The 27,230-nt window shown below is 37.6% G+C and overlaps 1 protein-coding gene across 2 annotated transcripts; it reads right to left on the bottom strand.

Moving 5' to 3' along the window:
• Nucleotides 1-15,003: 15,003 nt before the first annotated feature.
• LOC149018423 (uncharacterized) lies at nucleotides 15,004-26,391 on the bottom strand. Of its 2 annotated transcripts, XM_089152685.1 has the most exons (15): nucleotides 26,027-26,391; nucleotides 25,125-25,407; nucleotides 24,921-25,000; nucleotides 24,249-24,349; nucleotides 23,996-24,118; nucleotides 23,330-23,399; nucleotides 21,735-21,821; nucleotides 21,557-21,622; nucleotides 21,334-21,426; nucleotides 21,093-21,149; nucleotides 20,847-20,975; nucleotides 20,666-20,756; nucleotides 19,548-19,636; nucleotides 17,263-17,456; nucleotides 15,004-16,026 (listed from the first exon to the last, which is right to left on the bottom strand). In XM_089152685.1, exons 2-15 carry the CDS (start codon nucleotides 25,345-25,347, stop codon nucleotides 15,918-15,920), a joined length of 1,512 nt encoding a protein of 503 aa, XP_089008811.1. In that variant the 5' UTR covers nucleotides 25,348-25,407; nucleotides 26,027-26,391; the 3' UTR covers nucleotides 15,004-15,917. The 2 variants fall into 2 exon arrangements, with proteins under 2 accessions (XP_089008811.1, XP_089008812.1); XM_089152686.1 differs by lacking the exon at nucleotides 15,004-16,026 and having other exon boundaries at nucleotides 17,377-17,456; nucleotides 19,567-19,636.
• Between the last annotated feature and the right edge of the window lie 839 nt (nucleotides 26,392-27,230).

The following is a 27,230-nucleotide window of genomic DNA, read 5'->3' as shown; positions in this document are numbered from 1 at the left end:
CGGAGAGAACTAATGAAGAGGGGAAGATGATGATGAAGAAGAAGAATAATGAAAAGCAAGACCAGATGGAGAACTGTAACTCAAATAAAGCTGTGGGGAAGTGCTCTGAACCCTTATCCCATAACCCCTATTTATATAGGATGCAGGGATGGATGGTGTGCTAAAGAATTTGCCCTTGCAAACCGCTGCTCTCACCTCATGTTTTACTCGTGCTGCATGCGTGTGAGTTGAGTTAATCGCGATTAGTGTCCTCTTTCAGCTTGAAAATGCTATGAGGTGACAACTTATAGAGTTATAGTGCTGCAACATCTTTTCTTTAAGGCTTTAGGCCTTGAAGTCAATTTCGATTCTCTGCACCACCTATGGTGATCCACTTCCTTGTGTGGAGGACCACTTCTTTTCTTGATTGATACTCAGGACCAGTAGATTCAAGTCATTCAACTACCTCACCTTCGGAGTTCGGAGTGGCATAAAAAATTTGTTTGAGAAACTTATATTTAAATCTCTGAGGTAAGGTGTAATTTCATTTTCAATTTTATCTTTAACAACATTTTTACACTTTTCTTCTTTCCTCCCCCCAACAAAATTAGAGGTCATATTGTATATTAAAAAAAAACCAAAAAAAATCTAAATACAATTATGTACAAGGCCAACATATTCAAAAAACAGAAAAAAAGCCCCCAAGAAACCCCTCCCAACAGGTAGCCCCAATACCCAAAGACCATAAAAACCTCTACTGAGGACGAGTGCAAATCAAAGAGGACACATGCTGGCCATTGCGGCACCTGAGAGGAGAGCTGACCCCCGGCAGCTGAATTTTCCAACCAGTCGGCAACAAGGTTAACTTCTCTAAAACAGTGAGAAACTTTCTAATCAATCATTTTCACAGAAGTCTGATGGTCTTGCTATCTGAGAATCGAAAACCATGGAATCTTGGACTAATTAATCATCAAGACCACTGACACTACGTCACTTTAACCCAAACTTTCGCGCCCCAACCTTCGAATGCATTCCAACCCATAAATGAAAGCTCTCACTTGATAAGTTCATTTCATACATATTATTCTGATTAATTAACTGGCTACATTTGCATGTGTTTAATATTTTTTTCTATCAGTTTACCCTAATATTGCATGAAAATTAATATATTGCATCCTTTCCACTTTAACTTCTATAAATTCAGTGATTTTAAATAATTTTTAGCAAACCCTAATTAAGATTTGTTACTTGTGCTTAAAGGAAATCACGAACCAAATCCTATAGAAGTTTCATGGAAATTTGAAGAAAATTGGCCAGGATTTTGTTGCACTCAAAAAAGAAAAGTCTTTTTTTATCAAGTTAGAGAGTTCCACACTCTAGAAGATTCTTCAAGTAAAAACATAGGAAGAGGAGGAGATCTAAGGGCTTCAGGATTTTGTTTCTTTTTTGGGTTTGATTGTAATTGAAAAAGTAAGTTTGCTTGAGAGTTGTATTTGATTCTGGTTTAGGAAAGTTTTGGAATGTATTAGATTGAGGCAAAGAGACCTACCAATCTAGGAGACTAGCTTATAAAAAGGAAAGAGACTCTAGCCAAAAACATTTTTGGTGGAAGGGACTGCTTGGGATGAATTTGAGAGGAGCATTGTTGCAGAGGATGAATTTGGAGGAGGTTGCTCGAGTGCTCTTTTTCTTCAAACCTAGAGTGATGTTTTCCTCACTTTATTCTATGATGTTCTACATTTCTATTGTTAGGGCTGGATGGATCCTTACATGAGATAGCTTTTTATTTTATTCTTCTTTTATATAACTCAATCCTCCCTCTTGTTTTTTTTTAAAAAAATTTTATTCTTAATGTTTGAATGTCTGGCCAATATTTAGAATTTTATGGTGTATTTTCATTCATGTAATAATGAGGAATGCATACTAGACCTAGGATTGAAGAATAACAAATTACATTTATTGCATAATAGATTAAGTGGTTTGTACGACTTTGTTTGTGGACTTCTTGTGTTCAATGCAATATGTTAAATTGACCTCCTTTGCATAATTGGTAGGGGGTTTGATATGTTAGGGATCCTCATGCATAACAAATGAGGTAATCTAATTTAGGGAGTCTTATTGATAAGAGTGGAGATTAAATTGGTTGTATGAAAAAAAGGGTAATAAATCAACAAACTATATCATATTTGGTGAAATCGAATCCTTAGTAATTTCATTCATTGAATTTGTTTAGAGTTTTCATTAGCAATTTCATTATCTCCTTTGTGTTTTGTTAGTTCAACCAATAGCTTAATCAATTCTTGATAATTCATTTGACTAGATGATTATTAAAGGTGTTCTTAAAGCTAATACATGACTTTTCCTCTTTTTGATCCTCGTGGGAACCACATCCCTCTTACCTCTATATTACTCGGGCGACCTCGTGCACTTGCTAGTATGAACCTCATAATTCATCTCAATGCCCAGAGCCAAACAAAAAGAAATGATTATGGAAGCTGAATCATCTTGAACCACACCACCCACTCCCTTGGCCCACTCCTGCCAAGGGAGTGTTCCCTATGGAGATACCATCTATATTCAACTTACACCATCCTGAGGGTGGACGGCACCAATGAACTGCAAAGGGTTGAGTTCTACCAACTGATGTTACCATGACACCCAAGTTTTTAGAAATAATCAGGTCAGTCTGGCTAAAACCACGTCCTTCTACCTTATAATCATGCAAGCCAAGCTCCCTTGAATAGCTTTAACCACCCATCTTACTTCAGAAATGCTCCCACCATAAGGACGATCATTTCTTTCCTGCCATACAAAGTAAGGAATAAAAGAACACACCTTTCACCAAATGATTCTCAAGAAGGTTAAAGCAAACTTCCTCTTCCATCATTAAAGCAAATCAAAGAAAAACCTATGCTCCTCCCATCGAACCCCAAAGAGATCCACAAAAAACCTCTGCAACCACAAGCCAAGAGGAGAGGAAAAGGTGAGAAAGAGACTCTTTGTCAATTAGACAAAAATCACGTTTGGATGTTAAGGGAAACTCTTTAGCTTTCAGAAAAGAACCACAGTTTCATACCCAGTACTACCGCCCAATGTTGTTTAAGGGACACACCCACCCCCCCCCCCCCCCGAGCCCCCCCCCGGGCGGGATTTTTTCATGATAAAATCTTAGGCCGACTTAATAGAAAAAGTCCTTTGAGGATCAGCACCCCAAAGGCATAAGTCCTTAGACTCCTCCAAGGGAATTAAAATCGACCTTGCTTTCTTCGTCAACATGATAAGCATAGGGAACTGACATGAAGAAGCAACCATTCACCATTACATTCGCCACTTTTCGTTTTCCTACATTAAAAATTAAGGATATTTCTAGCAGTTCAAAACCAACCCTAGCCGAACCTAGGGTTGCCCTAGCCACCATCTCATTTTCAGCTGTCAAGGGTATTTATGGCATATATAAGGACACATGGCCAACCCAAGGTTGTCATAGGCCATAGCCACCACCTAATCTCCAGCATTAGAGGATCTCTAGAGTTCTATTTTATCTCAAACACACCATCAACAATGTGAAACCATATCTGCCACATTGTCTCCTCCACCCAATCTTACTTGTGTAACTAGAATTGAGTGCAAAGAGTCCTAGACTTGTGGTGATCAGGGACTCTTTAACTTATTTATTCTGTGTGTGTGTGTCGTCTCCTACTTCTCAACCCTAATACGAATAGATTTTGATATGGTAGCTAAGGGCCCTGCGTCTGTGTGTTGGGTGGGTGCATTGCATGGTACTCACAGAGGCATTTCGTCGAGCAACATGCGTGCAAGTCTGGGGCTCTAGGTTGCTTGATAATGGCCCAATGTGACCAACACCGGTGGTCAAAGAAGCTCACGTAAGGCGCGATTCATATGTGAGTGTGATTTGGTGTAAGAAGAAAAACCCTAATCTTACCTTTCACTTCGGTGGTGAGTGTTGCAAAGGTGATGTGTAAGAAAAAAAAAAAAAAAAACTAATCACTCCGAAAAGATGAAGAGCAAGGGCGAGTTGCAAAAGCTTTGATGGAATCACTCCAACAAAATGGAGAGCAGAGAGAGGTGTTAATGGAGAGCAGCAGAGGGTGGTCGGAGGAGACGATGGAGAAACGGAGTTTGCAGAGACACAAACTATTAGGGGTAAAATTGGGGTATTTTAGTAATTTTGCATAAGGGAGGGTGGTTTCATAAATTTACTTTAGCTATGTGATGGATAAATTTATAGTCAAGGTATCAATTAATTTACTGAATCCAAATTGGGGGTTTAAATGTTTTAAATATAAGTAAAACCCCAGCAAGTATATCGATAATACTTGACATTTAAATATTTAAATGTTTTAAATATTCCTCTAGTCAGATATCCTTTTCTAAAGAATCATGGAGTGACCTTACAAAAAATCATCACAAATAAAACCCCAGCAAGCTTCAAAAAAGGTACTTGGAAAACTGTCTAAGGCCCGTTGGCACTATCAGGTTCCAACTTCCAAGGACTACACTGCAGCCCGAGTTTCACCCGTCAAAGGAACGCTATCCAACATCGTATTTTGCTTGGGTGCTACATAATTAATGCGCAACACCTGCAGCCTACAGCCAAGATCGAAATGTGGAATTCCGACTGCTCGTTTTGCAAAAGTTTTTTCTACACTCGTGCGAAATGAATAGTTTAGATCGAATTCTCGACCCTTGTTTTCATCTCAATTAACCGTAGGCTAAGAAATGCTGTGCATTAGTTACGCAGCACCCAAGCAAGACCCGTCCAACATCTCCAGCTGAGAAATCATGATTAAGGCATATGTTGGATTTTATAATGCTTAGGCTTTTGTTTGCAATGACCAATCCCGGTGATGGGACCAGATTCATTTGGGTGAATCTCAATAAATCTTCTGTGCAGCCTTTTAGGTCATTGTCAAATGCAAGAATTAGTCAATTACGGCCTAAAAGCAGGTTTAGGATTTTGCTTGATTGGGAGAAAAGTGGGTTGCTTTAAAAATCTCAGGGGTGGATAAATAAATATTCAATATTTTTTAAATATAAAAATTAATCGAACAAATCTCAACCCCTAATTATCTCCATAGACATGTGTCTATTCGTTGAGGTGCAAACAAAATTCCAAGTTATCAATTAACCACACCTTTTATAGGGTGATATGTCAAAGACATCCCTTGTTAGTGAATCATATGTTAAGTGTTGATATAAGTAATTTATAATTTCAAAAGGATAAGAATAACCTTATACGAAGAACACTATACTGAACTCGTTTCTTTGTCTCCTTCTTCTATATGCGACTTTCAATCATAAATCTTCATAAAGCTTGGAAGATAGATTCATAGATGGCGTTTCTAAACTTAGAATATGAGAATAATGTTGAAAAATAGATAATAAAAACTAATAGAAGGTCTTCTAGAAGCTTTGACATTAATAGAAAGGGTAACTCTGGGGTGGGACTAAAAATTTCCTTTTTATGCTTTTCATCCATTCCCATTTTATTCTACTTTATTCCACAAACATCTAAGGCCCTAATGTTACAAACAATCATGTTCACAACTCTCTTGCTAACACCATTCGTTGCACTGTTAATTGATGATGTCATCACATTAACTAGGAGACAGAACCCAACCCGAGGGTTTCTAACATGTTCATAAGCGGGCCCAGAAGAGATTTCCATTGATCAATGATGTGAAGTTGGAGATCATGACCCCATGATGAGTCATTCTTGAATAAAGATTAAAAGAGGATCCAATAATAGGAGAGTAAAGATAAAAAGGAATCCAATAATGGAATAGTAATTCCAAGAAGTTCCTTTTCGGTAGAAGAGTAATTCTAAGAAGTAAAGTATAACATCTTCAAAACCACATGAGGGTTGATTCAAGTTAACCATAGCAACCAAAGAAGAATATCCTTTTATACCATGGGACTTGTAAATAAATAAAAAAGTACAAATTATATGTGTTATTGGGCATTGGAAGCCCAATTTTTTTTTTCTTATCAATATCTAACCAGTCACAAGAACTGAGCAGGTTTATGGGCCTAGGGTTTGTTTGGTCACATGAATCCAAAATTTTGAAATCTCTGGAATCATGAATTCGAGATTTATACCCATTTAGCTGTGAAAATCTCTAGATTTATGAAATCTAGAGATTCATCTTTTTACACTAAAATGTGAATATGTAGATTTAAGATTTATGGGTATGGGGTGAAATTCAGAGATTTTATCTATACTATAAAAATGCTAAACATTTGCACATTCACAAAAATCACAGATAAATCCCCAGATTTCATTCCACATATTCGATTAATCAAATAGTTAATTTTATAAATTATGACTCTATATATTTGAAATCTCCAAACTCATGTAACCAAACATGCCGTCAAGCAATAGAAAAGAAGGAAAATAGGAGAAAGGACAAACATTTGAATTCAAGACCTCCTTAGTCGTACTATTTCACTGCGTCAAAAACACACTCACAATTAAAATTTTGAAACAAGTTATTAACATGAGTATATTAAAAGGGCATCTTGCAAGAAGTCATCCCATCTCTGTCTTATTCTTCTGAAAATGATAGGGGTTAGTTACAGGAGTCCATTTGTTCTTTAAGGCTATTGGCCCTATTCGTAATCTCACTTAATTTCTAGACAATGTCTTTCTTCATTAATGAATAATCATCTAGATGTGAAAGGTTGATTTAATATCACCTTATCTTTACGATGACTCAAGCAATTTTTATTATACACATATTTCCTTGGATGTAAAGTGTATTTTCATTTTCATTTAACAGCTATCAATATTTATGCATACAATGACTATATTTATCAAAATATGTGGCACTTGAAAGCCAAGCCATTAAGTGAAGACAAAAAAGTTGGTCAAAATGGCCTTTAATGCTAAAACAAACTTGTTTTCTCTTTCTTTTCTTTCTCTAGAAGGTCGTTTGAATTAAAAGCTAAAAATGAATACATCGGTTATAATAGTCACTAAGGCACAGAAGAGGGAAGGAAAAAAAACACACCTAACTTATTGCAAGCTCCAAACAAGTCTGTATCTTGGGCAACCCATAGCTTCCCTTTTCCAGTTCAGACTTTATCAAACTTGGCCAATCATCCACCCTAGTAGACAGCTTTGGTACTTTGCTGTTGAGATAGCAAGGAAATTTTCTATTCAATTAGCCTCGCAATAACACTGTGTAATCTTCCATTTGATCCTCTGGAGAAAATCCTGCAACCCCACCAGCACTGTAGTATAAACCCATGAAGGTTTCTTCCACTTCATCAGATACGAATGACTCTCCACCCACACTTTCTACAGTTCCATACGTACTTCTTGCAATTTTGAGCCCAACTGTGGAACACTTCAAACTCAGTTTCAAAATTAGTCATTTTTGCCACATGCATTAAATTTATTTTAGATTAAATCATATATATGATTGGTATCAGTTATTTATATTCATAGATAAATACTGAAAGGTATCAGTTCACTAAATATATCTTCTTTCTTTTTTGGGTGGCAAAAAGTTCACTAAATATCTTTGAACCTTACAAATGATGGCCTTCTCTGCAACATAGAGTGGGACATTATAGTTTCCTTTTGGGAATTAGCGAGAGATGTATTATAAGTGATATTCTTTCGTAAAATAAGTCTCATGATAAATGTATAGTGTTACGGTGAGGCGTGGGAGTATGTTGTATTTTTTCCTATACTAGTGAAGTGAGTTTCATGTAGTTGCCCTATAGACAAAAGCAAATAGAACAAAATTACAGTGAGAGAATACATTAAATTGTTAGAAAGATGGAACTTGAGATTTGAAATATTTTCTTGGGACAGAGAGAAGAAAATTACAGTAAGAGAATCCATCAAACTTTTAAAAAGATGGAACTTGACATTTGAAACAATATTCCTGCAATAGATAGAACAAAATTACAGTTAGAAAATCCATCAAATTGTCAGAGAGATTTGAAACAGACCTAAAAATTCAGTCTTGACTCCAACTTATTCAAAATTATTGAGTAGATATCAATACACACAATGTCATATATGTATCTGACAAATGAAAAGAAAATCATGAATTAACTAAGGTATAAATGCCTCTTTAAGGCTTTTGGCCTTCAAGCCATTTAAATTCTCTTCACCCTATTTGGTGAGACCCACTTAGGGCCTAACTCCCTAGACGTAGTAATACTTGCTATTAAATGCCTTGCTTCAGTAATAAGTGTCACTTCTGAGGATCAAACCACAACTGGATGACTTAAATAATTTTAAATACAGTACATATTAATTAAGCTGGATGTGGAGCAAGATTTGGTGTGCCCTGATAGAAATTTATTTGAGGGAACATGACAGGAATTCTTATTATGAAAACATACCCACACAGATACAAAATAAGTAAAACCAAACAGTTTTTTTTGGAAGCCTGAGGTAACACATACATACGAAATATTTAAACGACGAGAGAACTTCAAACCAAAAGTCCAAATCTTCATCCCTCAATTTGTTCATTAGATGGTCTTCTCACATTTATATGAGGTAGTGGGACCCACACAAAGATCCGTTTGTGTCAGATAGGGCAACGTGGGTTTCACAGACATATGACTACAGGAGGATGATCTGATGGATAGGTTGGATGAAAAAAAACTCCACTATGAAATGAAACAGTTATGTAGAAATGCCCAATGTGATGGGAGCCAAACAATATGCTATTGTAAATTAAAGTAACAACCACAACAATAATGGATCAAACATTTAACAAATAAACCACAACAGACACACAGAAATTTTTAACGTGGAAAAACAAAAACCACGAGACTGTTATCGGAGTCCACCAAAACTTCAACTATCACGAAATTATAATAATAATGGGCATACAATCAATATTCCATATCTATATAACACTAGAGGAACACAAAGTCACAATCACATCATCAAAAAAATGGAAATCAAAGAGAATGGAGAGAAGTCAATAGAGAGGCTTGTCGTGAACTGTGGTAGAATGATATTCTGACCGTTGAATATGAAGAGCTAGGTGTCACGACTATTCCCTTCAAATTTCACCTCATTCCGGCAACGTTTCACTGTTGGATTCGTCGGAGAAAAGTAAAAATACCTCTTCTTCTTCTCTTCCTCTCGTTTCTGCTCTCTCTCCTGGTTCTGCATTTTTTCTTCACTTTGTGCGTAAGCTTTTATTCTTCAAAAAACCCTATTTGCTTTTTGATTGCTGTTAAAAAAACATGGGCCCCACATGGGTAATGGGTCTGACCCAACAAATCTCCCCCTTAGTGCCCATGAGGGAGGAAACCACAATTTGACTCCTTACTTGGAATTCATGTGTGCAAGCTCCTTGCACACCTCAAACTACTCTCAAGTAACAATCTTTATTAACATAGCATAGGCATTCTTATCTGTGTGAATTTTCATAATTTTCAACAACTTATCTTCCACCACATCACACAACCAATGATATCTTACATCAATGTCCTTTGTGCGAAAGTGATATGTAGAGTTCTTGCTCAAATCTATAGCACTATGACTGTCATAGTATATCACATACTTGTCTTGCTTCAAACCCAATTCTTGGAGAGATCTTTTCAACCACAACATTTTTTTCCCTACTTTTTCAGTGGCGATGTATTCAGCCTCATTTGTAGACAAAGCCACACATTTCCGTTTGGACTGCCAGAGGCCTCCCCTTACAAAGGAACAATACTCGTTACTTTCTACATCAGGTCCCCGCCATGTTAGAATCAGTATACCCTTCAAGACTGGATTTGAACCTTCAAAACATAAACACAATTTGGAACTTCCTCTCAAATATATGAAGATCCATTTCCCAGCTTCTTAATGATCTCTCCCTGGATTATCAAGGAACTTGCTCACAACACTAACGCCCTGTGTAATATATGGTCTAGTGTAAACCATGGCATACTTAAGACTACCATTGCATATGAGTAAGGAATACCTAGCATTGCTTCTCATTCTTGACTGGTAGATGACATTGCTTCTCCTTTAGTCCAGGCTCTTCCTTAGCCCCCTCTGTTGACTTTTCAACCACCCATTCAACATATTTTTCTTGTGACAACCATAGCTTCCTAGCCTTCCTTTCATGAACAATCTGCATGTCCAATATTTGTCTGGCTGGCCCTAAGTCCTTCCTATCAAAGGTCTTGAACAACTGTTCTTTTAACTTCTTAATTATATTTGCATCTTGCCCAATGATCAACATGTCATCAACATAAGGAAAGAACAATGAACTTACCATCAAATCTTCTAAGTGCCCTCTCTGGCCTCTTATACCTAATAGCCACCATAGTGAGTCAACTTTTGTCCCGCCTTTGCCGCTTGAGTCCTGACTATTCTTTACTTGCATACCGTGCTCCTTCCTTTGACTTCACCCTTCTAGTTGCATCTATATTTCTTCATTTGTCCCATGGGGTTGCATCATATTTTCTTCATTTAGTCCTATGAATGTAGTTTTCACATCTAGCTCAAGCTCAAGATCCATGTTAGTTGCTAACCCAAATTACTCAATGGATGTCCTTTTACAACCGGAGAAAATATCTTATCAAAGTCAATGCCCTTCTTCCGTCCAACCCTTTCCCACCAACGGCCTTGTGCTTCACTGCTTCCCGATGTATCTCTTTTTATCTTGTATGCCCATTGTTCTTCTGCTTTTCTACTTTTAGGTTTTACCAACTCATAGTATGGTTCTTATGCAAGGAACTCATCACTTCTTGCATGCTTTCATCCAACTAATTTTATCCTTGTGGATCTCGCTTCCAAAGCTTTCGGCTCCCCTTCTCGGAGAAAATATACTCAACAGATACTTTAGTGTTGGTCTCGCTTTCTTGTAGACCCCTCACTTAAGATTCTACATCCTCTTATTGTGGGGGCTGCTCCCCTTGCTCAATATCCTCATGATCCATAGAATCATTTGTCACAATCTCTAGATCATTAAGATCAACATGTTCTTCATGAGTAGGTTTTCCTCCTAACGATGGGGGATCAACATAACATTCTAACATGGTGCTTCTCACTTCTCAAGTGTGTATATTTTCAACTTCACAATATTGCATCTCTCTTCAAATCTTCTTCTTTTTAGATCCCTTCTTCCCAACTCTTCATTTCCATATTCCGTTCCCCTTGTCATCCTTTGATCTCTATTCCTTTGGTATATGTGCAAATGCCTTGCAACCAAATACCTTCAGATGAGAGTAGGAAGCATCCTTCCCTCTCAACCCCTTCGATATCCTCTAGCTGAGACATATTCATCTTCAGCATCTCTCTTCTCCTCAAATTGGTTTTGGCAATATAGCCATCTTCAACATGCATCTCACTTTTTCAACAATGGTCCAGTTATATATCTTTGCTACCCTATTGTGTTGAGGGGTTCCAAGAACTGTTTTCTAATGTTTGATGTCATTCCTAGAACAATAGCTCTTGAACTCTTTTGATGTGTACTCTCCTCCATTATCAGTGTGTGGACACTTACAAAAATTTCCTGTTTCTCTTTCAACCATGACATGGAATTGCTGCCTCAATCTCTTCAATAGTATTTATTTAGAAATGAATTTTTTTTTTTACATGCATTCTTTATAAATGAATTAGTTTCAATGAGATAAGCTCCATCATTTGAACAAGTAGCAAAAGTTGTGGATAAAAATAGAGAGAACTTCACCCATGGGATGATCAACATCAACTTCAAAAAAAAAAAACTTAAACTTTAATCCATCATATTGAATGAACCGTCCAATAATTTAATCCTTCATGTTGAACAAACCATACATATAGAACAATCCGACATTAGCACAAATCTACGTGGCCCCCTTCCTCTCCCATCCTCCTCCTTAGCTCCGCTTCCATCCTCCCTTAGCATCCTCATCCCTTTATCATTCCTATTCCGTCCGATAAATTCCTTTTGTTGTAATTGTCATTTTTTACATTTTTATTATAAAATTTTTATTTCCATTCCATACCGCTATCCGAATCCTTACGGTATCCAATCCGTTATCATCTATTTTTAGAAATGTTAATCTTTACTCTATCCGGATACAATTTATCCGGATATTATCCATCCGTACATTATCCGATCCTCTTCCTTTCCATCCCTTGCTTGCGGATGTTCTTTTTCCATATTTTCGATTGGTCCTTCGATATGATGCTTCGAGGTGGATTTTGGCTATCCATTTAGGTCTATCTACAGTATATCACCCCAACATACCATATGCTGTAGGAGAAATCTCCACACTAATAGATAATCTTATGCTAAATTTCCCTCTCCTCTTGCGAGCGTAGTGCTTGGGGGGTAGGCATTATTTTTCGTGTGGTATGTGGCAAGATATATATTTCTCGGTGCTTTTCTCCCGTGGTTTGTTCCTTGATCATGGTGGTAGTATGTTCTCCCGTGGTGGTGGTGTCGTGTTCTTAGATCCTCTTAGCGTATTTACCATATCTTCAACAATCCTCACTGAGTGAGAGTCTCTTCTCCTCCTCGTGTAACATCATTGTGGACAACTATAACAATCATTACCGCATCTCAGTGTCTTAGTTTTTCTCTTAATATCTATTTTTTATTAAAGCAGCCGAACTTCCAGTCCTTGTTGATATCAACAGTTACCCAAGTGCGTGTGTGACAGTCACCGTTAGCATTCAATGGTATTGGATTCTATTTATCGGGTGGGGAAAAATTGTAGTCTTATGATATAGATGCTTGGATCGTATAATTAGATATCCTCAGCAGTGGTTTGTTGTTGCTGTGGAAAATCTTCACCAATATTGCTATTGTTGTTTTTTTTATCGCCACAATGGGCTGACATTTTGAGTAGTTGGTTCTTTTTTGTAGCCTCAGCAATCGCACTGAGAAACACATAGTAAAACGGTTCGTTCTCTGGTCTTCTGGTGGTATTAGTATGTCGAGATCTCTTCTTAGTTGTCAAGAAAAAGATCTTCGTTGCTGGATAAGACAACATGGTGGTGGCACACCGTGGGGGGGGGGGGGAAATGAGCAATCAAAAGAGTAGTCCTTTGGCTGATTAAACCAGCTCTGAAATCATGTTAAAAAATCAAGCTTTTAAGAATCAAACTAATTGTTGAATCGAAGGAAAACACAAGAGAGAAGAAAAAACCTTACTCTATAATATGAAAATAAAATTACAATCAAAGGACAGACTTAACTAACATAGATGTCTATCCAAAATAGAAAGAATAGAAATAGGAAGTATGAAATGAAGAACTGAATAAAAGTATGAACTCTAACTTTCAAGCTTGTGTCCAGACTCTTCCCGAAATAGAACTATGCACTTGTGCTCTGGTAAAACATTTTGGCTTCGCCAATTTGCCTTCGCCTAGTTCAATGGTGCGCGAAAGTGCCTGAACGTTCTATCCCGGTCCCGTTATCCCCCGCTCTGTCGCCAATGGATTGATTGCCACCTAGATCTGCTGCTACATTCGTATTACGTGTTCTTCTTTGCCTCTTCGGTTCGATCAACCAAAAAAAGTTATCTCCGTATTTAGTTTCATAGTCAAAATCTTTCTATCACCGGTGAAATCCATGGTTTGATGGAGAAGAAGTGAAGAACAAAAGAGGAACTGAAGAAGACGACGACTCATTTTGTGTGGCTGTCTTCCATCAACGTTAAAACTTGAATTTTTTTGTTAAACTTAAAAAGTGGATTTGACATATGACAGTTGCATTTGTATTTTGTTGCCACACATGTAAGAAGTGAAAAAGTTATTGATATTTTGTTTTGTTTTTTTTTTTTTTTTATAAAATATGAGTTAAACATTTAAGGCCACTGATACATGTAAATCGATGTCACTCACTATTTTTACACCCTATCAAGCTATCACACACAGAGTTATCGGCGAGAATTTGCCGTTTCACGGGTTTCAGCAACCAGCGAACCGGTGAGGTTCACCGAGACTTCGCACCCTACTTGTGCTCCAAGACTTGTGCAATTCTCAACAATTTCTAGGATTAGTAGTTCTATCCCTTCCATCTCCTTTATCCTTCCTAGTTTTGCAAAAGTAGTTTGAAGAGTTTCACCAAATTCTGATGGTCGGATTGTTAGACCGTGACAATCTTTTTTCTCTTTCTTTGGTTGAATAGAGGAAAAAAATAATAATAATAATAAAAATAATAATAAAATTGAATTGTCTAGATATGACAATCTGGCCATCAGACATTCTTATTGCCATAAGGAATTGAAGTTGTCGTGATTTCACCCTGGCTGACGATTTAGCTTTGGCACCTTCCAGATCAACACTCAGATTTTTCCTTCTTTCCCAAGTAGTACAAGTCTCTCATGAGAATTCTTGTGAATCCAACCCAGTTGATAATATGGCTTTGGATTTTTTTTCCACCAAACCATGGGCTCAGTAGTGAGACAGATAATGGTTGTAGTGGTGGTTGGTTGTGGAGCTAGCTCTATTAAAACTCATACACTTGGTACTTAGGCCGCTTCAGATTTTTTAGGATTGTGTAAGACTTGTCACCATTGTGGTTCCCTATAGGAGTATCCAATGTTTTTGTTGGAATCTTCATGAAAAACCATTTCAGCTACAGTTCTACTAATTACTTTACTACTGAGTTTGCTGTTTTGTCATCTCGCTATACTTAGTAAGACAGTGAAGATATCTGATGAGAATTATGCACGTTTTACCCAGTTTTAGACATCCCAGCCTTTACAATTGCTGAAACATATAGTGCCCTTGCATGTTTTTTCACATCCTGCCTTTGGACCAGCGGTTTAGGTACCTTGGATCTAATGACTGGAGTCTTGGTTATGCTTTCTTATTTTGACAAATCATCCTTTGATGTTTACTTTAGTTGATGGTTCATTACTTTTAGTCACTAATACTGATTTCATTCTTAATTCTTGTTACTTAGTTCCTCAGCCTTGACTTTTAGATCTTTATTTATCTCATACCATAGATTGGTGTTATTGTTGTTATAGGGCTTAGTGGTATTGAGATACCTTGGCCCTTATTTATGCCAAATATCATCTAAAAAGTTTGGCAAGGTTCTCAATCTGTGTCCCTGAACGAATTTGTGTTGGTCCAAGGCTGTGCTGCAATAATATTATTGTTTTGTAGGGTTCTTCTTCATGGAGAATGTATTAAGTCCTTCACATTTGCACACTGTGCATTAAATATAATAAAGGGGTGTCCATCAACATATTCAGTTTATACTGGCTTTGTTTTTGTTTTTAATGGTCTTGAACAACTAGAGATGATGAAAAGAGTACACTTCACATGCATTTGTTTTCTTGTAGGAATTCCACAATTCAGCTAAAAATATTGATGCAGCTCAGAGGATAACACATGATGTGGAAAAGCTGACTACTGCCTTGTCAGGACTGGTCACTGGAATGGTTAAGCCATCTGTGGATATTCTTTGGTGAGTGTTGTTGCTTTGTACATGTTGGACAACTGAAGAGATGATCTATAGACTAAACTAAGATGTTCACCATTGAAATCTTATGGTCAACTAGCATTAATGGCCTATTTTCCAAGTTCCCTTTCGAGGGTTGGTTTTGTGGCCTCCCAATGGCTCTTCTTGAGAATAGGACACAGCAGTATCTTTGTGTATCTCTCCTGGGAGTGGGAAGAAATGGATTTCTCATATTATTATTCCATTGGAGAATCAGTTGCAACAATACATATATCCATTTGGATTAGAGATCTTACAAGCTCACCCATACTGTCAAGTGGACACTGAATCTGTTACTTGACAGTATTATTAAGAGTATGCACATCACCTGGGTCAGCTAAGGCTATCAGCTTGATAATTTACAAAAAAATGGACCATTTCTTATTCAGTAGAACACGCGTTTCAGTATCATCTCTTCCATGTGATGCCTTGACCCTCAACTGAGTATGTCAATGAAAATGAATCACTTGGGCTACCCCAGGCTTACGATCCTTGTCGTCAGCCTATTACAGCATCTTCTTTAGCTTCTTCTATTGAGGTTTGCTTCTCAGCAGTCAACATGGCCGCATGTTGCTCTAAGTACTCTCTACTATTAATCTCTGTTAATCTGCAGTTCCTCTAAAAATGTGAGGGACAACCATAAAAAGCAAATAACGACACCAATGTCTTCTAGCAAGTGATAATATGCAAGAGAGAAGCAGTTCACAAGCATCAGCTTGATATATATAGAAGAGAAACTAGAAGTTGTTGCACATCATTAACTACAAAAGTTTTATGCATGCATTGGGAGAACCAGGCACCAAAGGCTTTCTGCACAAGCAAAGTCTTTTTTTTTTTAGGGAGGGGGGGCGCAGGGAGGGGGAGGGGGGAGATTTTCCTTCGCAGCCTTACCACAGCAACTTTTGCTGAGAAGTTGTTTCAATACCTTGACCTCAATCTACAACTGTGGTCCACCGACCCTTGTGCCAAGGCCCACCCCCAGAGTTATTAAGCATACGCAAAATTATTCTTTTCTTAAAAATAAAATAAATAAAAAGAAGAAGAAAGAAAGAAAAGTAAAAAGTATAGCCATCAATCTAACAGGATTTAGACTAGTCGGCTTATTTTAAGTGGTTCACCAAAATTAACCTTACTGATGTTATCAACAAACAAGTAGTACCCAAGGCTCTGCCACTTCAGGGATCTGAGTAAGGTTACAAATAAACAGGGCCCTGCCACTACCACATGGAAATGTGGTGTCCTGATTTAAACCCTTGAGGTCCACCCTCTAAAGGACTTGAACTTTCCACGATGCTCCAAACGAACAGTTTAATACAGTATTTTCATAGTTTATGAAAATCAATGCTCAAGCACTCTGCAGTTCTGATCAGAATTTCTGCATCCAAACGACACTTTTCCTCCTATTTAGTAAATAGTAATACCCTAGTTTTCTAGGCTGGAATCTTTAATGGATTGTCCCTTCCATTTTTTGATATTTTCTCTAGGCAGAACTACTGTGAACAATCTTATTTTCAACCTTTAATTCCTAGTATAAGTTTATATAGTTCTATGAACATTTGTTCATCATTTTTCCAACATAATTATATTGATACAAAAGGTCATCATTCAGGTAACAGGTAAATCACAATGGCGTGTTTCGAACTTCATAAAAATTTAATTTCGTAGTTTTTTATGACTAATGTTATTAGTTCAGCTTTTTCAATATTTTCTGTTAAGTGTAAATGAAGGAATTTATGAGAGAAGGAAATGCTATTAGAAACTAGCTCCAGGAAAGAGAAATAAGATAGGAAACTCCAATCCAAAAAGAAAAGAAAGAATAGATGCCCATAGTACAGCAACATACCTACTGATGGTCCGATCTTTTGCAAAAGCCAATTCATTGTCGACACAAATATCAAAATCATCATTTTTTCTAGATCTTGAAGCAGTTCTGGGTGCCATGTTTTTGGCATCAGAGACAGAAACAATTCTTTCAAGCAGTTCAAAAGGAGTCCCCTCAGCTGTACATAGAAGCCTGGCCTTATTTTCATACATCACCTGTTGACAACCATATAGAGAACAAAAGAATTCCATTGAATTTGGGCTTACAAAATGAATGAAAAAAAAAAAAAAAAAAGAAGGAAAATTCAGTTTTGGAATACTTAACCCCAGAGGCCAAATTAACAAATAAAAATTCCCAAAAATTTTGGGTTGCAGGGATTTGACTATTAATTGATGGGAAAAATCCCTTAATTAGTTGAATGGTGGTGAAAGTGAAAGTTCTTTTTCTTCTTCTTTTTTTTTTTTTTTTTTTTTTTTGGGGGGGGTTGGGGGGGCAGGGAGGGAGGGCACAAGAAAGATGGTGCCAGTACATATAGGTTTGTAAATGTTTCATGCCAAACTCTTATCCCAAGTAATCCAGACTAATAAACAAAGAAAAGAAGTTACATGAAGAAGCAGCATTCACCAATGCGGAGAAAAGAGGGGAGGAGGGGAGGAGTTAGGTTTCTCTGTTACTGTCTGCTGCAAGCATTTGAAATTGGAAATTCATTGTCCCGAAATTCGCACAATTAAAGAGCACAAACGAAGCTAAATGGGACAAAGAAAAAAGGCCAAACCAAGGCCAAAAGAAACCATTTTGCAGCATTTTTCTTTTTCTTTCTGCTCTTGGAGGACTTGAGGCCAACCAAGAAGTATTCACCAAACAGGTTGTGCCCTTTAAGAGGATGATTACTCCTACGCTCGGCACGATTGATATCATGCGCAGGAGGGGAGAGCGGAGAGCCAGGATTGTGCTCAATAGGGATTGAATCACAATCCAGAGGATTGGTAGCGAGATTGTCGAGGGGAGACTGGGAAGAGGGGATGGAGGAGGAAGGGAGAGAGGTGGAGAGAGGGTCAACGGATGGGCTAGGGGGAGGGGGAACTAGGCTCGGGAGAGTCAAGGAGCAAAAGGCAGTTGGCTCGAGGGGAGAGGGAGAGGATCGGGTTTCCTTGGATAGGGGAAGGATGATGGGTTAAGGGAGAACAACAGAGAGTTAAAGCATTTGAAATAGGGCTAGAGGGCTTGGGGAGGTTGGGTTGGGTTTGGGTTAAGGTCTGGGCTTCAGTAATGTGGATAGAGGGCTTGAGAGACGGGCTAGAGATAGATCCTCTATTAAAAGAGGTTGATGGGCCTAGCAGGATGGGATTGAGGCGGGAACAAGGAGAAGGGCCCAAAATAGAGGATGGGCTAGGAGAAGTGGGCGTGGGGCGAGAATAGAGAAGGGCCACTTTAGAGTTTAACATGGGATTGAGGGTTGGTAAAAAGGGGAATTGAGAGGGAGGGGTAATAGCTTTAGGGTTTGAGAGAGAGACCGACGGATATTGCAGAGAGACTGCAGCGAGGTTTACCAATGGCAGAGCCAATAAGGCTGTGACAGTCGCTGTTCCAAAATTCGAGAGGGAGTCTAGGGAGGCAGATCCACAGGGGTAATGTGTTGAAGTCGAACCTACAGAGAGGCGAGGAGGGAGACCAAGGTTTAGTGAAGATTTGAGACCTTCCAACTGACGAAGGTGAACCATCCAAAGCACGGGCTTGACATTCCAGAGAGGAGAAATTGAAGAGAAAAATTCCAGAATCTAACAAGTATGTTTCCATGAGACCAGTGGCTTTCCATTGTTTAGCTAGGGAGGTTTTTAGGATACTAAGGGGGGGACAGGGCCAAGGAATTGGCCAATAATGGCCGACTTCCACCAATGGATACCAGAGGCAGTGGCTGAGGATGGGTAGTGAGCAAGCAGGGTTGAGTTGGAGATTTTAGGTGGGACAAAAGTGAGGTTTAGATTTTCTGCAGGGGAGGAGTTAGAGAAGAGGGAATTCCAGGGCCTAGGGGGGAGAGGGAGGTCGGAGGAGGGGAAGGGGGAGAGGATGGAGCATGAGAAGATATCACATCCTCCTGAAGTAGATTAAGTTTCCCCAAGACAGAAAGTAAAAGGCATGTTACAATATTCTGATGTTAAACTTTTAGCCCTTTACTGTTGCAATGTGTAAAAATGATAGGAAACAGAACTTCCTTACAAGAGGAATAAGTATCAGCAAGAGAATAAACAAAATCTAAGTAACAATTCAAAAACAACTAAGTCGTCATGGGAAGAACAATCACGAACATCAATTAGAGTGACAAACCGGTATGCTGCTGTCCTGTTGTGTAGTCCAAAAACCGGCACACCTTCCAATGCCAATGTATGGAATTTTTCTGCCAAAGGGGAGTGGGCAAGTCAATTATACTCATAGTCATTTTTGAAGGATAATAATACATAATCATCCCAAACAGCAACTAGAAATCCCAAAGGTGGTTGAAATGGTCCAAACTGCTCCAACTTTTCTTGGAGACTAGAAGCAGATGTAAAAAGGGCTGGGGCCTCAGACCTACCATTTGGATGATTCTATTTACAATTGCAAGGCTTCTTATCCTAATTCCTAAATCAAAAAATTCAAATCAAAAGAACAATAAAAGGAACTCATAAACTGTGGCATTTATAAATCCATTAAGTAAAAGCAGTCACCAAAGATCATTCCATTTGCTTGATTTAATTTTTGAAAACCCCTTCCATGATTCTCACTGCAGCAATCATTAATTATTCATGTTGTTTTCTTTGACTAAAGTTCTTTGTGCTGTACAAGACTCCGATTTTAGACTTTTCCTTTCTTTATACTTGTACAGTTTTCTATGCTGTACTTGGAACTGGAAATTGCTGGGTAGTTAATTACTTATCTATTACCCAAACCAAATTTGACCATTCAAAAAAGGCAAAAGTCTATATCAGTACAAGTCTCCAAATATACCTATGAGGCTCAGTCTTCTAAAATTATTAGAATTGGATTGAAGGAAAACAGTAAAAGTGAATAGAGATTTGGAAAGTCCTCCACACTTTGGACTGTGAAGGGATTTTTTTCTGTATGATTGTGGGGGGAGTGTTTTATCTATACTTGAATACTAGGGTACAAAGGTTACAAATTGTGTTATACAGGGATGGGATTCTCTTCACCACAGAGTTTTCGAAACAATTTGTACTAGCAAACAAATTTAAAATTTGATAGGTTGTTATTGGCTTTTAATTTGAAAAATCAAATCCAAGAATTCTGGGTAACAGATTTTCTACTTTAACAATTACAATGCATGAAAGATTGATATAAAGGCAATTTCTATGGCTATTTGAATTTTCAAGCTCCTAAATTAGTGTACATGGAGTTATGAAAAACACACACCAACTTATTCACTTACTGAATAGTCCAAAATAGTCTGCAGCACCAAGAGGTTTGTCACAGAGATCTTCAAAAGGAAAATATGCACATCCATTAGCTCCCAGTGGTACCTGGAAACAAATTACAGCAACATCATATGACAATCTAATTGTGACCTGAGGAAAAACTGTGCATTCTAAAAGTTTTAATCTGGAACAAACCTGCAATGTCCTTCCCATAACAACTTCCACCTCTTGTGGATGGGCAGAATGTTCACCCATTAACTGCTTTAACTTTTGATGAAGAAGGCCCGAAAACTCTTCTCCAACAAAGTAAAAGCCTTGTTCAGCCTGTAGAAACAGGTGATGGACATGAAAGTAAACACAACAAGCATTAAGAACTAAGGATTTTTCAGCTGGAAATGCCACTGAATAAGTAAGTCCAAAGCATGAGGAAAATATACTTACAGATGTCATTTTCCTATAATCCACAGAAGATCCAATTTCATGAACCATACATCTATCCTGCATTTGAAAAGTAACTGGAGTTGGGGGAAGATCCTTGGAAAAGCACAGAAAGAAAACCAGAAAAAGCAATACATGGATGCAGCAATGTGTGGCCCAAAAGTATCTTAAAATGCTAAATGCATAACGATAACTAACAACAATCAATTTCCAGAATGAAGGAAAGAATATCTCTTTGATTTACCTTCAGGGTGGCAATGAATGGTAAGAAAAGATCTCTCTGCAATCCACCTTCATACAGGTTTTCTGGAGCACGATTTGAAGTAGCAACAAGAATCTGTACTCCTCATCATTCCAAGTTGTTTACATATGATATAAGATACATAATCTTGAAGTAGAAGATACAACTGGATCAACGTGTACAAAGAAAAGGGGAAAAAATATCTTCTGATAGTCAAAACACTTACAACAGCATTGTTGAATAGATGTCCAAAGAGACGGTTTAATATCATTGCATCAGCAACATCAGTTACCTATAAAAAAAATCACAAGTGAAGAATAAGAAACTGAACAGAATTAAAGGAGAAAAAAAAGGCTACTAAAAATCATCTGTAAGCATAAACAAGAGAGCTATTTCTAACTCACCATAAATTCATCTAGACATAATAAGATTGACTCATCTGATATTTCTCCTGCTACAACTTCAAGTGGATCAGCAACACCCTTGTGCCTCTGTATAACATTCAGTGTACAAAGTTAAAGTAATGCTATATTAGATCATCTGTAAATAACCTGCTACACCTACTCTCACAACAGGATCTCCAGAACACAGTCAAATTCTTCAAATTCAATTAGACAACGAAAAAGTTAAACTTCTTAGATGAACCTCCAACTCTAGGATTCAATCACCCACAATTTTTATAGACACCCTACTGACGAGAGAAGAGAATTATGGATGGTTTGAGAGGAATTAAAGAAACCTTATTTCTGAGATACAGATTCAGATTTTTAATTTGCAGAAGACTGGCTGATCAGAAACCCTCAAAACTCAAGTTGATTTGCCTACTAGGTTTTTTCTTTAATATCCCTAAAAATTGAATGGACATATTAACAGATTAGAAAACAGCAATACATTAGTCTAAAAGATAGAGTATCTGCAGGTATGAAATCAAGCCCCATGGAGTTGAATTGATGTTATGAGGTGGATTGGATAAAATTATAGAGGAATAAGTAATCATCCCTGTTCAGATGAAATAAAAAGAAGAAAAAAAACCAGCTGCTATATCAATTAGTCTGAACCCAGAACCAGAATGCAGTTGAAACCAAAACAGAGGAGGAATAGAAGAAATTGGTCACAACAACCTGTCAGGTTTAGGTTTCTTGCCCACTGTTTCTCAGTGTAGGCTAAGCAAATCAGCTTCAATTCAATATAAAAAACTATAGTTTGGATTCGGGTCTACACTGCTTTTATAGACATAAAACATACTCCTAATTGAGGTAAGGAAAAATCGATATCAAACTCCTATGAATGGAGATCTGTCAATCAATTACAGATTCAGCTGAAAATAGAACAGGAATTAAATAACTTCTCCTACTCCTAAGAATGAACAGAATGGTAATAAACTTATTAACTCAAGTCCATGAGAAATAGCTTGACGACTCACCCAGCTGGCTAATTCAACCACCAGGAATCAGGTCCATGTTTGGACCTCAGCTCAGCTACCCTGCTTCTTGCAGCTATGTCTAAGCTCACTAAATTGGTCTACATCATAAACCTATTGCAGTATAGAGCACAATCAACTAACATACGAAGTCTCCTGGATATCACAATAACATGAATTGTTTTATCATTTAATGAAACTGAAAATGTATTATTCCACATGCCCATCCACTAGCCCTCAGCTTGCATCAATGGGTCAACTCTTAGATGGTGCCATGACCATAGACTATTATAGTAAGCCACCATAAACCAGCATCACATAAAACTGGACGGCTTAATGACACAGGAAAAGTCTAAAGGAAACCAAGACAATGAGTAGTTCCAAATCCTACTACTGCTCAACTTGTATGAGTTTCAATGTACCAAATATTCAAGGAGATTGTCCATCCAATGAAATTGTTTATTGTGTAATGTGAAGGAGACTTGCACTATTTTCACAGGCATGTATCAATTTTTAATCACTGGAATGCATGGGTTCTCATTAAATGAAAAGTAGAAGTGTACACGTCAATGTTCTTACTTGTAGGCGGCTATGGACATTCAACATAAAGTCATGGAAATGGATTCGCTTCTTCCTCCAATTAGATGGCCTGAACCAATGATAAGCATTAGGACTTACAACTTTAAGCATATAGTGCACAAAAAATGAAGAAACATTTTTTGTTTCACAATTACACCAAAAAAAAAAAAAAGAAAAAAAAGAAAAAAGAAAAGAAAAGAAAAAGAAAAAGAAAGAAGAAGAAAGAAAGTATATATGAATAAATTGGAGGTGTTTTATGGTTCTATATCCCAGGCTTGAATAATTGCAGTATGTCAATCAACCTAAGGGAAGAAGAGTAACAAATCCCTTAATCCCAAGAAGCAGGAGATTAATGATGGCTCTTCTGCCACTCATACTTATCCAAATTTATTATACATATGCAAGAAATAAAAGAGTTTGGGTGATTTTAATGGGCCTATTGCTACAGCTGTTCTATAGAGTGTGGCACAAGAGATTCAATGACAAGAGCCCAATTTAGTTCAAACCATTTCATTTTTCTTATATATCAGAAGGCACATTTTGATACAATCAAATCATCAAGGACATAATCTCATTTTCCTTCCATGTCACATTTGATTTACATAAGGACTGTAACAAGTAAAAATGCTAGACAAAAAGAAGTAAAAGAATGTGCACTAGACTTACAATTGGTCAAAAAATAAATCCATGAGCATAGTTTTCCCAGTGCCCACCCCTCCATAGAGGTAAAGCCCTTTGACAGGTGAGTAAGAAAACTGCGGTATGAAACGGGACCACAACCACCTACTCCTGTATGAAGGTGCAGGAACAGAACCATTAAAAATATAAGATGGATCTTGAAAGAAACTGAAAGAAAATCCATCTCATAGTAAATATATCTCAAAGGTTAAGACATGGTCTGGTAAATGACTGATCATACCTCCCAGATTTATCAGAAGTCGTATATCGATCCAACCGACATCTTTCAGCTGACTGAACAAGCTCATCATAAAGTCTTTGAAGTTCTTTTAAGGTAGCAACCTGAAAATGTAGCCATTTATATTCTCCATTAGAAGCAGAGTAAATAGTTAAGAGGCAAGGACAGATCTGGAACTTCCACAATAGAGTATGCCTAGCAGTCAATTTCTACATCATTCATTAACTCATTTACTATGTATCATCCAATAAATGGTTTGTTCCTAATGCTGAACTATCAGCCACTGAATCATAATAATTTGGCTACCTGCCGATTCTGAGAGACACATTAGGTGCATCTGTCCCAACTACCTGAACAATGGAGCTCCTTTAAGTAATTTTCTATTTCTTATCCGTGAATTGACGCTCTTCCAGGCAGTGCCCATCAGTTAAACTGCCCCAATTGATCACATATATACCTAAACGAAGTCTATCCTCTGAACAAGTGGACTACCTGAATTTTTTGGCAAAAATGAATATACCCAACCTAAAGTCTTACTCTCTTAAATTACCACAAAATAAATGAAGACATTGTGCATGTATTGCTATATGTTTCTTTTGGAGTCCAGAACGTATGGATAATGAAATAAAACCATAACATACATTCAAATATGGATAGCTTGGTTATGAAACAAACCTGGCAGAGGTCACCATCAACCAGTTCCTGTGCAGCAATTCTCCGCTTATACTCCACAAAAGGACCTGCTTGCCTGGCGTCTACAAATAAACCAGAAAAATCAGGAATCAAGATAAAGGACAGAATCATGTCTGAGAAGTTATGAAACACAGTAAATCATCAGTCATAACTATATAATGGGTAGGTTTTGTTCAAAGAAAAGACCTGCACTAGTATCTTTAGCGGTGGGGGTATATAGAGCTCTAGAGAACATAATTTGATGCTTGTATCTATTAATTCCATTATTGTGGAGTGACCGAGATATGGTGACAGGAACTGGATTGATCAAAGGTTTTCGTCTCCTCCATAAAGAACCAAGGACACTACCACCTTCTTGAAGCCTCAGAGTAGTTTGAACTTCGCGGACAGCTCGAACTAATGTCCTCATGTCGACAGGTATTTGATCTTTAATTGCATAAATAAACCGATAAAGTCTGTTGAGATAGTTCTGCCATGGCAAGAATTTCAGTAAGCAATATAGCTTTCAGTCTCCGAAGAGGAGCAAGGAGCAAAATTATTCTATAATTAACATCCACGCTGCATTTAATTCAAAAATAAATACCAGACAGATAGAACCACTAGTTGTTAGCACACAAAAAGAGCAAAGGAACCGACTGCTTATGGGCAACAGGGTGCAGAACACGAAAAGAAAACACTGAATAAGATCTAAAATATGATTTACACTTGGGAAACTTCAGAAAGAAGAAACCAAGTACGAATAAATAAACAACTGAAAAGCGCATAAAAAAGGAAACTTTCTATGAAAGACCAATAACAACGCAGGGAAAATGCAAAGGCCGTCTCGAATTAGCAAAAGATCATCATCAAACAACGATCAAATCCATCAACATCACATAAATTCCCCCAAAAACAGTTCGTTGGAAAAGAAATTCAATCTCCTCAGTGGAAAAAAAGAAGAAAGTAATAAAAAGCGAAAATTTGAAGAAGAACGAAACTAAAGGAGAAACAAATAAATAAATAAACAAACTCTGCAGGAAGAGGAACATGGATGATCTCCAACAAAATTGGAAAAAAATTCAAAAAATAATTCAAAAACAGAGGATTACAGAAAACAGAGTAGTATCCCGTCGTCTTATCTCATCCTGGTTTTGAGTCTTTGGAGCAGCACCAGCTTGAAAATGCTAAGAACTCTCGTTAGGCTAAACTCCTGGTTCTCTGGGAATTTCAATCTAACCAGAACGAAAGAAAGAGAGGATAACGGCGTGGATTAGCACGGAATTCCGTTCAATGCCGTAAAAACGCCGTTTCTTTTCCTAAGCTTCGACACGCATACACAGTCACACCACAGCCCTTTTCTTTCCTCTCTCGTGTTCTCTCTCTCTCTGTGTCTTCAAACAAATATGAACCTTGACAAAGAGAAACTAGAAAGCGAGAGAGAGAGAGAGACGAGACACACGGAGAGCGAGAGAAGAAAAGTGCAGAGGAGAGAATGATTTAAGAAACAAACAAAAAACGTACAAACGACAGCGAGAGCCGTGACGTTGTACGTTGTTTCCTGGGAGCGAAAGTGGGTGGGAAGCTAGTGGGTCCCACCTTCAACTCAAACTCCGAGGCCCACGCCCCCAACAGGGGTTTTATTAGGAGGTCCCACATAATCGAGAGAGGTTGATCCTCTGTACGGCCTAGCATGCGTAGGGATATTCCTGACCAATCATTAAGTATCTTTTCGTTGTCTTATTGAAAGATTAATATTTTAGAAATTAAAAAAATATGGAATGGTTGGTTCCCCGTGTAAGTGCACCTGATGGTACGTGTAGAGGATCTAAATAGAATAAAATAGGAATTCCAAAAAGTAGGTCTGGCCCACATTCCATCCCGCTTCAATGCATGGTCCATGTTTAGTTACCTCCACCTACACCTCTCGCTTGGCTGCATTCGCGCACTTACTCTGTCCGGGCCCGTACTCTCCACATCTAAAAAGGAAAAAGGGAAAAAATTATTTTATTTATTTATTTTTAACTAATAGTAAAGAAGAAAATAGATAAGTACCCAAAAAAAAAAATGAAGAGTGATTGGATATAGAATAAAACAAAAAATTAGTTTAGTAATTTAACATTAAAAGAATAATTTAATCATTTCAACTATTAATTTGTGGATTAGAAGTAATTTAATCGGGAGTTGTACATTATTTAGGTCCTCTAAAGGGCCAACGCGAGCTTCGGCCTAACTTAAGAGTACACAAAAAATTAAAAATAAATAAAAAATGGAGGAGAGTTTTACCTAAAATAAAAAGGATATGCTAAATATTTT

Source organism: Hakea prostrata, chromosome 4 (assembly GCF_041222555.1).
Source record: "Hakea prostrata isolate BN-2017 chromosome 4, UWA_Hpros_2, whole genome shotgun sequence".
Classification (NCBI taxonomy): domain Eukaryota; kingdom Viridiplantae; phylum Streptophyta; class Magnoliopsida; order Proteales; family Proteaceae; genus Hakea; species Hakea prostrata.
Note: the sequence above shows the minus strand (reverse complement) of the source record. Positions and strands in the feature narration are given on the sequence as shown.